At 42.3% G+C, this 13261-nt stretch overlaps 1 protein-coding gene across 2 annotated transcripts; it reads left to right on the top strand.

Moving 5' to 3' along the window:
- Positions 1–707: 707 nt before the first annotated feature.
- Positions 708–12004, top strand: LOC144014339 (protein NDRG3-like). Of its 2 annotated transcripts, XM_077514115.1 has the most exons (16): positions 708–888; positions 1668–1752; positions 1836–1868; positions 4060–4165; positions 4243–4363; positions 4476–4538; positions 6800–6860; positions 6945–7031; positions 7119–7175; positions 7259–7362; positions 7490–7555; positions 7627–7678; positions 7772–7819; positions 8669–8704; positions 8796–8847; positions 9236–12004. In XM_077514115.1, the coding sequence occupies exons 2-16, from the start codon at positions 1696–1698 to the stop codon at positions 9367–9369; spliced, it is 1077 nt and encodes a 358-aa protein (XP_077370241.1). In that variant the 5' UTR covers positions 708–888; positions 1668–1695; the 3' UTR covers positions 9370–12004. The 2 variants fall into 2 exon arrangements, with proteins under 2 accessions (XP_077370241.1, XP_077370242.1); XM_077514116.1 differs by lacking the exon at positions 708–888 and having other exon boundaries at positions 3848–4165.
- Positions 12005–13261: the final 1257 nt, after the last annotated feature.

Here is a 13261-nt window from a genome sequence, read left to right as displayed (position 1 = left end):
ATGAGAAATAAGTGTTTACACCTGGGAAGAAATTGTCCCTTTTGTGAAAACATGTACAGGATATAAATATTATCCATAAGAGTATGTGTAACATCAAATGTTACTTTCTCAAATGTTTTATAATTTAACCAAAGGAGCTGTCAAACTGAAACAAGGTGCCAGCTAGTAAAGAAGAAGCAAAAAGTAAATTAGTGATAACTGTAAAGCAATCAAAATTGCCACATTTAAAAAGATACATAAAATATTACATATAAATTTATTGATTTCTTTAATATCAGATAAAGCAGGGTGTGGGAGTTGCAGTAGCCAAAAAGTAAATTTGTGAAAAAAAAAAAAAAAGTCTAACCAATAGAAAACACGAACAAGAAAAATGCTAAATACAAAACTAAAATAGTGACATAAAAATGATAAAATGAGTAAAAAAAAATAAAAAAATAGTAAAAGTAAAAAATAATTAAAGTGTACCGGTCTGAGCCATGAACCTCCAGGGCTGATATGAGTCCCAGTCCGGCCCTGGATATGTATAAATATTTAAATAGTGATAATTAAAAAAACGAATTGTTCTATGCATATATAATAAATTAATCGTCTATAACACATCGATATTATTTTTGTATTATATATTATAAATCATGTAATAATTTCAAGAAATAAAAACGAGCCGTTGTTTACGTTAGCTAAGCAACGCCCACCCACCCTCGCCATTTCCTGGCTGGCAGCCTGCCCGGCAGCCCGCTTATCTCTGGCAAGACTCGCACACGGGTTTGCTCATCTTCGGAGCTGAGGAGACGCGCAGCAAGCTCACTTGCTCTCCGAACTGATCTCTCGTTACTTCCCTTCGGCCTTCCTCCCTCCCGTCGTTCGTTAAACTCGACTACGCGCTTTGCGGTGAGTTAAAATCGGCGGAAAGGCTGACATATTTGCCGAGTTGCCACAGATAATTAGCTTCAAGCTAACTAGTCGTGACCTGTTTGTGTGCGTGCGTGCATGTCTGCGTGTGCGTGTGTTTGTGCGTGTGAGAGCGAAGAAATGAAACGGTTCCCATGGCAACGGTTGCTATGCAGCGGCTATCTGACTGGAGCTCGCTTAGCATGAGACTCAAGCTCATGTGCTGACATTAGTTCAGAAGACGCGCACAGAACAGACACACATTATTCGGAAATTGTTGATTAGTTAGTTTTGAAAGCTGTTCCTTCACTCGTTCAACAACCGAGGACGTGACGTCACCTATCCTACCTAAGCTCGTGGCAACCTTGGCAACGGGGTTCGCTTCCCCGCCCGGGAGACCGTGAAAGTCTGTGTGCGTGTTTGTGTGAATGAGTGAAAAACATAAACAAAAACAAAGAAAGAAAAAACCTTGACAACGGCCAGGCAATGTTATTGCGATCAATTAGGACTGAAGAAATACAATCTTACAATCTTTTGCACAAAAATCATGGTTAATCAGTAACAAATAATTTTGCTGTTTTTCAGTACCATTGGTACTGTCACTAGTGCTCCTCCGTTTTCTGCCATGTTAATGCGAGCTGTACATGTCAGCAAGAATAAACTTTGAACTATGGAAGTAATAACACAAACCGATTCAATAAAATATTCAATAAAATGATGTGACAATAGATTCTGTGTATACATAGACTATACAGATGCAAAATGTTGAATGTTCTCAGACGAGAGCAGAAGGCGGTCGGTCGCGCGATGGAGGAACTTCATGATGTCCAGCTGACAGAGATCAAACCCCTGTTGACAACACAGGTGAGGGAACACATAGCTCCCGTTGGACTTCCTCTTTCAGTGCTCCTGATGAATCATGTTTCTCTCTCTCTCTCTCCTCCCAGAATGGCAGCAACCTGCAAGACTTCAACTGCCAGGTAACTTGTTGTCCCAAAGATCAAGATGGTAATTTAATGGAAATGTATTATTTCTAAGCAGTATATAAATTTTTTGTCATGCATAATACGGTGTAAACATCAGATCCAATTTTAAGTAGGGATGTAACGGTATCCAAACATCACGATACGATATCACGATATGAAGGTCACGATATGATAATTATCATGATATTGTGGGGAGGTTGGCGATACGAAAAAAGGTCACGATATTGTGAAAAAATGAACTCATACTAAACACACACACGCACACACACACAATATTGTTCTTTTGAAAAAAACCTATAAAAATATAATATATATATTGAGGCACTTACTTACTAATGCAAGCACACGTTGAGTTCCAACACATTTTGACTCACAAGAAAATTACGTTCCCCTTCATCTAACCATTAGAGTGGATTTTAAACATAGAAAGGCCAAAACATGCCTTGAGAAAATTAAACTGCACTAAAAAAAATAGCCACCAGAGGGTGCTATAATTGCACAACCTGACTTTATTGACAGATGTGTTGCTTTTAATATCGTGACGTGACGACGATGATATATTGTGGGAGTTTTAATATCGTGATATCATGATATTGCCAGTATGGTTACATCCCCAATTATCAAGTTTGATGTCTTACGGAATTTCTTCTTACATGTACAAGACATGCATCTACGGGTGGAGTAAGGTTATAACCCAGTTAAATTTGAAAGTACATTTAGGACCCATGAACTGCTTAAAGGAGACAAGGTCTGGACCTTGTGTAGACTATTATCTTCTGAGAGAAAGGTCAAGGAAGGTGAATAAAGCTCAGTGGAACGTTCAACCCAGTCCAAGGAGCATCAATATCAAAATTATTTGGAGAGCCTGAATCACAGCAGGCGGCACGGTGGTTGACTGGTTAGCACGTCCGCCTCCCAGTTCTGAGGACTCGGGTTCGAGTCCAGACTCCGGCCATTCCAGGGTGGAGTTTGCATGTTCTCCCCGTGCCCGTGTGGGTCTTCTCCGGGTACTCCGGTCTCCTCCCACATTCCTAAGACATGCATGGCAGGTTGATTGGGCGCTCCGAATTGTCCCCAGGTGTGCTTGTGAGTGTGGATGGTTTGTTCGTCTCTGTGTGCCCTGCGATTGGCTGGCAACCAGTTCAGGGTGTACCCTGCCTACTGCCCAGAGCCAGCTGAGATAGGCTCCAGCACCCCTGCAACCCTTGTGGGGAATAAGCGGTCAAGAAAATGGATGGATGAATCACAGCAGATGCAAATGTGGCACCTAACCAATCAAACGACTTCGTCTGAGACGCCAGGTGTCACCATTGAGCCCCGAATGGAAACTCTAGATGACCCCAATTATGTTTTCACACCTCTCCCACGCAAGACATGAAAGCAAGAAGCTGTTGTGACTAGTCGAGAGATTGTACCATGATATCCTTCAAAATCTATATTCCATTTTTAATTGTATTCATAATTTAGTCAAAATGAATGAAGATACATTTAATATAATAAACACATTTTTAAAAGAACGTGGTGTACTATACAACTCTGGTGCAGACAGAGAGTCAGCGCATGAGTGAAAATAGCAGCTGACTCTGCTGTGTGGGAGTCACCTCCAAAAAAAAAGATCCGGTGAGCTTCCAAACGACTTGATGTTCGACATCGGCTCAGTACGCCAACAAGGAGGCCTGACTTCTTCCTGTTGTAGTGGGGCCTGCAACACAGACTCTTTATTAAATGTTTTTCCAAGGAAAAAAAAATAAAAAATAATATATATATATATATGAGGAATTTTTTTTTTTTTTAAATGGCTAACTCATGGAGATATTTTTTTATGGTATACAAGTATTTTTTTGGTTTTTGTTGGTATGGAGAATTTTTTTTACTTTGTTTTAATTGAAAATTATTATTTTTTTCAAAATCATGGAAAAAACATTGTATTTAATTTTAATTTTATTTTTTTAATAATAGTTTTTTTTTTTTAGGCGTTTTTGGTTATTCCGTTTCATACCTGGCGGGTGGGTGATCACGGGGTGCTGGAGCCTATCCCAGCCGGCTTCGGGCAGTAGGCGGGGTACACCCTGAATTGGTTGCCAGCCAATTACAGGGCATGTTTGTATCCAACACAGTAAAAATAATACATTTTCCAAAATATGTTTGGTTGATCAATATGTGCAGATTTGTATTTGTTTTCCAGGAGTACGACGTGGAGACGACTCACTGTGCACTCCATGTGACCATGAGAGGTGTCGTTAAGGGCAACCGTCCCACCATCCTCACCTACCATGACGTCGGACTCAACCGTGAGCACACACCGAGTCCAACATGTACAGTTTGTGCATATTGTATGACTAAATGCTAACTTGATGTGTGTTTGTAGATAAGTCGTGCTTTAACAGCCTGTTCAACTACGAGGACATGCAGGAAGTGACTCAGCACTTCTCCGTTTTGCACGTGGACGCTCCTGGGCAACAGGAGAATGCGCCCACGTTCCCCAATGGGTAACACGCGTACACACATAGTAACACAAACATCCCTGCAACCGTACATTTTAACTAACCAATTTTAGGGGGGAAAAAATCCTAAATGAATGCAACTAGTTTGTGTATTCAGGTACCAGTATCCATCTATGGACGAGCTGGCTGCCATGTTGCCATCAGTTCTCACGCAGCTTCAGTAAGTCAGTCTACTCTTTACATGCATTTTGTACAGTGAACGCTCCGTTTATCACAGGATATGTTCCAGACCCCTCCGTAGTAGGAGAAACGTTGTGATATTGAGAGAGCAGATAAAAACATTTTTTAATAGTTTCTTGTAATAGGTTTATATTGAAACTCACTTTTAAAAGGACATTAACATGAAAAATCAATTTCTTGGAGCTTTTAGCCATGTTAAAATGCTAATTCCTCACCAAAAACATGACAGAAGTGGTTTTCCTCCATTTGCCCCTCTATAAGAAATTCTAGGTCATTCTGCTCTCCAAGTACCAGCCCCTCCCAACTTGAGAAAACGAGCTGTTGGCACTTTATGACATCATAAGGTGCGGCCCCACCCCCGCATCGCTTCTGCGGACTAAACGCATGCCCACTTTCTCTGAGATCTCAATGGGATAGTGACAAAAGTAGCCTTTATCGGTAAACGTTCTGTCTAAATATATTCAAAGCAATCAATTATCCTTCACATTTGCAATGGCAAAGTGCAATGACAATTGGCTGTCTTAAAATCCCAGGAAGGTTCTGACTGACTTGTGTAACATACAAGTAAAACTTTTGCACTACTGAACCTAACTGAATGAATTGTATTGTGGTTAGTGTGCTCACTCTGTAAGCAGCAAGTCCCCAGTTTTCGAGACCAGCTTAGATTTCCCCCCCCCGCCTCCTTCTTCTTTCCTCTCCTCCCTTACTGCTCCACGATTTCTAGAGGCAAGGAGCAAACTAATATTTCATAAAAAATTACATCGCCATGGTGTCAAAGGTAAGATTGAATAATTTAGTTAACTGTTGGAAGGACCCGCTTCCCAGTTCTGAGGTCTCCGGTTCGAGTCCAGGCTCGGACCTTCCTGGGTGGAGTTTGCATGTTCTCCCCGTGCCCGCGTGGGTCTTCTCCGGGTACTCCGGTCTCCTCCCACATTCCAAAGACATGCATGGCAGGTTAATTGGGCGCTCCGAATTGTCCCTAGGTGTGCGTGTGAGTGTGGATGGTTGTTCGTCTCTGTGTGCCCTGCGATTGGTTGGCAACCAGTCCAGGGTGTCCCCCGCCTACTGCCCAGAGCCAGCTGAGATAGGCGCCAGCAGCCCCCGCGACCCTTGTGAGGAATAAGCGGTCAAGAAAATGGATGGATGGATGGATGTTGGAAGGACTTAAAATACCGTGATGTAATCCCTTTAAAAGACTTTTAAAATTAGGTAACAGTAATTATAGACAAGACAGCTTTATTGTATGGTATATATATCTCCTGATTCCACATTACTTACAGTATTTGCACAATTTAACTTGTAATATCAATTTTTCCCCATTCATTTTCAATGGGACAGACATTGAACTTTTTCCAAGTATCACATTCCTCGCTCACTACACATAACTTATCATCTTTACCAGGTGTCTTACACTGCTCGGTGACACAGTTGGTAAAGTGCATTGTCCAGTAACCAGGCGGTCATAATTTCATATTTACCTCTCAATTCACTTCAAAAGCATTCCACATTCATTCACATCATAGCATTCAGCTATTAGCATTCAGCTTTCAGCATTCCCACGCAATTTCTCCAGAAATTGCACTTAGTGTAGTTTATATAGTACATTTCATACACAAGTTAACTCAGTGCTTCCCACAATTAAAAATACAACATTTAAAGGCTTTACAAACAAAATAAAGCAAAGTAAAGAAAGAAGTAGCTCACTAAAATTGCTAAAGTACAGTGCCGGAACAAGGTTTGATAGAAATGTTAGAAAAACTTTAAAAGACAAAAAACCATAGCTTTTAACATGGTTATCTTCGTCAGTTCTGTTGGCATCTTATTCCATTTGTGTGCAGCATAACAGCAAAGTACTGATGCACCACGTTTGCTTTGAACTCTGCGCTTCACTAATAGACCCACTGTGTCTGCAGTCCTCAGACCCCTACTGGGTTCATTTTCAGTTAGCATTTCTTTAACCCTCATGCTGTTTTTTGTTTCTTAACAATGCACGTGGGTCACTGTGACCCGCTCTAATGTTTAGTCATCAAAAATGTAATAATAATAATAATGGAATGTTTTTAATACCAAAAAATGAAAATGGAAAAAAAACAACCTAGAGGCCAGCAGGCTAAGTTTAATTACCCATTACTAGACTAGTAGCATAATTTTCTACAACTATTCTACACCTGAGCTACAGCATTCCGAGTCTTTCTTGTTGATGTTTCTTAATTCATGTTGCGCGCGTGTGCGTGTGCTCAGGATAAAGAGCGTGATCGGCATCGGGGTCGGCGCCGGAGCCTACATCCTCACCAAACTGGCTGTGAGTGACGCCATCGTTAGGCTCGTGCCCATCGTGGGCAAAAGTATTGGGACACCCGTTTGATGGTGGCGATTGTCATTGCAGTTGAATGAACCCAGTCTGGTGGAGGGTTTAGTTCTGATCAATATCGACCCCTGCGCCAAGGGCTGGATGGACTGGGCCGTATCCAAGGTCTGACACTCATGCTGAAACACACACACATGCACACCCCTTTTTATGTGCATGTTTGTACACTGTCGATTGTTTTGCTTCTTGCAGCTGAGCGGGTGGACCAGCAACCTGGTGGACATCATCATGGCACACCACTTCAGCACTGTGAGCGCGCGCACACACACATCTCAGCAGAGGCTTTTCATGCCTCATGAAAATGTGTTGCGCATGTGTGCGTGTGTGTATAGGATGAGTTAACAGAGAACAAAGAACTCATCCAGACTTACAGGCTACACATCTCTCAGGACATTCCACTGGACAACTTGGCATTGTTTTACTGCAGCTACGACAGGTGATTTGGCGTGTGTGTTCATGTTCATTTTTTCATACACTACAACTTGGGTTAGCAAATGTGCCAGAAGGCAAACAACAACAACAAAAAACATTGTTTGTCTATTTGTGCGTCCGTGTGTTTGTAGCCGGTCAGAGTTGCAGATGGAGCGTCCCATGCCTGGTCTGAACGACGAGTCAGTCAACACGCTCAGGTAGCGACTGTTTGCGTTTGTTGTTGTTGTTTATCTTCTGACTGATGTGTCTGTTTGCGCCTATGTGTCAGGTGTCCTGCCCTGCTGGTAGTTGGCGATACTTCACCTGCTGTCGATGCTGTGGTCAGTTTCTTAGCTGTTGCCATGATCGCCAATCACTTTGTGTTTTTACATCGTCGTAAACGTGTGCGTACGTATCCACTTTTCTTCATACAGGTGGAGTGTAATTCCAGACTGAATCCCACCAAGACCACCCTGCTCAAGGTAACTGACAGTCCAGATTTGGTGTATATTTTTCATTGAAATTGGCTCCAGTGCACACACACACACACACACACACACACTGAGGTTTAGTTTTCACTTAAACAGTCAAAACTTGGCTTGGAACTTTGTGCTAGTCTGAAGATTTTCCAAAACATAATAGCCATCATTCACATGTAGACAGGAAAACATTATGAGCAGATTTAATATTAGTTTAAAGGACACATCCACATTATTCACTTTTTATACCAATTTCAAAAATTTCCCCGATGTCTTAACTCTATTACTGCCACACGTTATTTAAAAAAAAAAAAAAAAAACTACAGTGCCAGCCGATTTCGAGCATTTTAACTCATCTTTCAAGGCAAACAGAATAATGTGTGCTTTTACTACATAGATCACATTCCAGTCTTTCATTAGAAAAAAAAATGTTTCTACCTTATTCCGTTCTTTAGTAATCACTATTTGAAAATAGGTCATTTGAGTGACATTGAGTGAAAATTGAAAAGATGAGAAAACATTTTTTTTTTGTGAGAAGATACATTTTCTCCACAACAGTAACTATGACACTAATATATTTTGTTTAGTGACGCTCTGTTAATTAGGTTTAATGTAACAAAGACTTTGAACATTCACGTCATCCTTGAAAACATTCTATTTCATCAGATTTCATCAGATTCTGTCATGTTTCATTGTAATTTCACATTGAAAAGAGATACAATGCTGCCATCTGCTGGCCATAGTTAGTGGGTGTTTTTGATTCCACAACCCATTGACCAGCAGTGTTGCACTTGCACATTGCACTTCCTATTGATAAATGTGTAGTGGTGTAATTCTCAGTCTTTCCTCTAGATGGCAGACTGTGGCGGACTTCCACAAGTGGTGCAGGTAAGTTGCGCCTTTTATCCTCATTATTAACCTGCTATTTTTTTGTTTTTTTCTGCTGAGAATTTTGTAATTGTGCTATTTTCCCCTTCAGCCTGGAAAACTGTCAGAGGCCTTCAAGTACTTTGTGCAGGGGATGGGCTACAGTGAGTAAACATCTTTGTTTGTAACTTCCTGTTGATAGGATTATAGTTTGTCTGTTCTATCTGTATGTTTGAATGTCATACTACTGATCAGCCAATCAGGTCCCAGGATTTTTTCTTTTTTTTTTTAAAAATGCCAATTCCAATATTTGGCAGAAAAAAATCTGATAACTGATTACTCAGCTGATAATTTTTGAAAAATATGTAAATAACTTATTGTTGGGTTCCTTAATGCAGTTTAATCTCATTTTAATTAATCTCAATGGGATATTTTTTATGTATTTATTTTTGACATGAAAAATATTGAGTTGTGATGTTTGCCATGGAACAAATTTAATTTATAATTCAAGATGCCTTTGTATTGATGTAAACCTTGTTTGTACCCCGCTAGTGCCCACAGCCGGCATGACCCGCTTGGTTCGCTCCAGGACTCACTCGGCTTCCAGCGTGGGCTCCACCGAAGGCGTCCGGACACGCAGTTCCACCAACACACTCCCAGAAGGCGGAGCGTCCACCAGCCCCTAACCCAATCACCTCTCTCCTCCTCCTTCCAACGCAGACTTCTTACCTCCCGCCGGGAAGCAGCTCTACAGTTTAGCCGTCGTCGTCGTTCGCCTCCCTCTCCCGTTAGCCGAGCGAATTCTCCGAATGAGGCGGAGGCAAAGGCGGCGGGCGGTCTTGACTCGCTTCCCTCCCTCCCTCCAGCCCTGCGGTTGCCGTGGTGATGCTGTAGATGGCGTTCACGTGAGGTGTTGTTTTTTGTTTTTTTTTCAATGGCAGCTTGTTCTATCATAGCTTCAGTTTCTTGCCAATATATTTATTTTTTTATTTCAGCCATGTGAATGCCCTTGTGGAATTGCTGATTTTAGTCATTATTCTTGCAACAAATATGTTGTCTTTTGGGGGCCTCAACATGCCCGAAAAGTGATGAAAGTGATTTGTGATAAAAATGCAGTGTTTCCCAAACCTTATTGAGCTGAGGCACATATTTCACATTCGATAAAACTCACTGCACACCACACAACAACTGGGATTGCAGTTGTAATTCAGTTCCTGGAAACATATGCCCAAAACGTTTGACACAAGTTAACTTTTTCAATAACATAATTTACTATTCAGTTGTGAGGTGATGCTAGCATGGCTAAAATTGTACATTAAGGCACGTTGTTTATTTTTTTCCCTCTTTTTTTTTTTTAAATGTTACGGTCTTGTTTGGCGAGACAACCAGGCATGCTGCTTGTGGACTTTTTGGCATGAAAATCGTCCAGTGGGTGCCATCTCGTCAGTTGTTCAGACGTTGACATTAAAAGGATTTGGCCATCTGAGGCTCACAAGTGTGTAATGTGTGAGTGATGGATGACACTGTGTGGTTTCTGTAGTGTACCAGTGTTTCCCAACTTCCCTTGAGGCAATTTGCATATTTTAAAATAAATAAATAATAAAATTATGGCACACCACCACACTAAATGTCACAAACGATAATACAGTACGTTAAAGATGGTGTCAAGGATATATTTGTGGCTGCGTCTTCCGAGTGGATCATCTTAATGATTGTTTCTCAATCCTGTCAATCACTATGCGTAAGGACGTCGTCCGTGCTCGTTCCTAGCTGCGCATGCGCACTTAAGAGTGTTTGTAGCACGTAGCTAGCTTCGTGTAGTGAGCTTCGGATTGGGCCATTCATAGTTGTAGCTCCACCGAGCTGACCGCGTACTTTGAAAATAGCTGAGATCCGCAAGAGGACATCCGTGTGAAGCGACGCCGGCTGCAGAGACTGATGAAGATGATGATGAAGATAAGCTCGGACATTAGCGACTGAATGGTTTGATGATTAGTGTTGTGTTGGTCACGACTGATTCGTACTTTAGAACAAATCTTTTCAGTTAACGTGAGTGAACGGGTCACTTCTTGAAGTGATTCGTTCTTCTCTCAGTTCATTTGAGAGCAGCCACGCTCATGCCGTCAGTCTTTGCGAACGACCAATCAGAAGCTAGCGTCAGACGTGGGCGGCATTTTATTACACATGCAGCCTCACTATTGGTGTTCAGGAACGAGTCACTGGGGAAGCTTCCCGTTAGCGAGACGTGAACGGATCAGTGAGTGAACGAGTCTTTGGGTGAACGTGTTGCCACTTCCGGTTCAGGAACGAACGATTCAGTGAATGAGTGTTGCGGCTGTTGCCATTTCGGGTTCGCGAACGAGTCAATGAGTGAACGCGCTATCGCCATTTCCCGTTCGCGTACGATTCATTGAGTGAACGTACTGCCATACCAGTTCAGTGAGTGAGTGATTGTAGTCTTGCCACAAGTGATTCACCATTTGCCAAGGAAGGAACTACTCACAGAAACGCCACTACTTCCATGCTAGCAGGGACAAGCTTTCATCATCACATTTCTCCAAGCTAAGGGCTAATGTGATGTCCGTCCGTCCACGTACTGGGCTGGGGGCAAGCGCATAAAAACAAAATAGAGCGAGTGGCAGTCTCTCTCTCACCAGTTAAATTGTTCTTTTCAATAAATTGCCTGCTCAAAACATTTGGTCTCTTAGATACTCTCTTAGATACTCATTCTTGCCCACCACCAGCAGATCATCGAGGTAAATCACCACGTCGAGACCCTTCATCAAGTTCTCCATGATCCTCTGGAAGATACTAACAGCAGAGTTGACTGGACGATCAAACACACGTCTTAGTTCAGCAAGGAAATCCGGGAGCGAGGTGCGTAATTCAGGTCTAGCGTTGCTTGTCCCCATTGCCCAAGTGGCGGCTCTATCAGTGAGCAAACTCATCATAAAACTACTATCGCATGTATAAGTAAGTGGTTTCTGGTCAAAAATAAGGCTACACTGATGTATAAATTGGCCGCATAATCCGGGTTCGCCGCCATAGCGGGATGGATGAAGAAGATTAGGCTCGCGGCAGCTGTGGGCACCGGTCTCCGACGCACCCGAAGCAGCCAGATGTGGTGGGGGAGGGGGACCCCAACCTCACCTCTCACACCAACGTGTGCTGACAAAATGTCAAAACAGCTGGCTATGCGCTCTAATGCCTCCCTTAGCTCAGCCAGCGACTGCTCGTGGCGCCCCACAAGCTGCCCCTGACTGGCCAAGGCCAGGCGTACTTGATTTATGTCCGCGGGATCCATCTGGTCGGACTATTCTGTTATATTCAGGTGTGAGGATCCCAAAAACACGGAGAAGCAAATCAAGTTTAACAAAGTTTATTCTGACACAGCTGCAAAAATTCAATAGCACACTTGCGAATGCAATGACTATCAAACAAAAACGCACACTAACAATTTGCGAAAGTACTAAACAAAAAGAGCTTGTAGTGATGGATCCCGCAACCCCGATGCACAGATGCACGCGCCAAACTCACAGAACAATCCCTGAGTCGGTGCGCGTACCGCTTTAACAAAATCACGTGACCGATGTTTGAACTGCATCGACCCGGCAAGAACGCGCTCAACTCGGTGAAGTGTTTATAGGAAGTGCATCTGTCAACGGGATGCAACTCCTGAAACGTTCGTATTTTTCCTTGTGGACGTTGTTGTGGATGATGGAGCAGGCCCAGGGGAAAAGAAAGCCGTCTGCCGTGTGGGACCATTTTGAGCTCCTTTCTGAAAATAAGGTATTTATTTCAAACTCCTTGTTTCCTCTCTGACTGAATCTTTGACTTTCTCACAGTTGCTTTGTTGCTAACCCAGTTGGAGAAACGTATTATATACTTATATAAAAACTTGTGAAGGCTATAGTTGACAAGTGTCTTCATTCACATGATTTTCACTTAGATATTTTTTTCACTATGATATATGTTCCACTTAAAGATATGGAATGATACAATATGAATGCTAAGACGTAAATATTATTATTGTATATTACTAGGTCATCTAATCAGTGTCAGTTCACACTGTCATGGGGGTTGCCTGCAGCGACTTTTAAATTCCAGCAGGTGTAAGTATTCAGTGACACAGTGTCAACAGTGTGCCATTGTGTCAACACGCTTCACGATGCCTCATCGACCCATCACTAAGAGCTTGCAATAGCAAGAATAATAATAAACAGAAAACGCACGTCACCGAACGTGGAAAAGGATCTAACAAAAAGAGCTTGCAAAAGGCAAGAATCAAAACTACCGGAACTAGAATCCTTACAAAAAAACAAACAGGCACAAGATCAAGGCGAGATACAAGGACGAGAAGCAGGTAAACGGGAGGTCGAGACTAGTTGGGCAACGGGGATAAGCAAGTGGAATAGTCTGACAAACTGGTGTCTTCCTAGCAGACAATAAATAAGCAGGCTAATCAGCAAAACACAAGGCAGGTGTGTGGTTGGCCTCGGCTCCCCCCAGTGGTCACAAGAGCAACTGCAACAAAGAAAAGCTGAGAGCAGGCCAGCCAACATCGAACATAAATAACAC

Source organism: Festucalex cinctus, chromosome 2 (genome assembly GCF_051991245.1).
Source record: "Festucalex cinctus isolate MCC-2025b chromosome 2, RoL_Fcin_1.0, whole genome shotgun sequence".
Classification (NCBI taxonomy): domain Eukaryota; kingdom Metazoa; phylum Chordata; class Actinopteri; order Syngnathiformes; family Syngnathidae; genus Festucalex; species Festucalex cinctus.
Note: the sequence above shows the minus strand (reverse complement) of the source record. Positions and strands in the feature narration are given on the sequence as shown.

Bases quoted from the DNA above. Each gene is read 5' to 3' on its own strand.
- LOC144014339 (XM_077514115.1), top strand. From the start codon at position 1,696: ATGGAGGAACTTCATGATGTCCAGCTGACAGAGATCAAACCCCTGTTG. The intron at 7,032-7,118 runs GTCTGACACTCA...TGCTTCTTGCAG, and splicing joins TGGACTGGGCCGTATCCAAG to CTGAGCGGGTGGACCAGCAA. The intron at 7,176-7,258 runs GTGAGCGCGCGC...GTGTGTGTATAG, and splicing joins TGGCACACCACTTCAGCACT to GATGAGTTAACAGAGAACAA.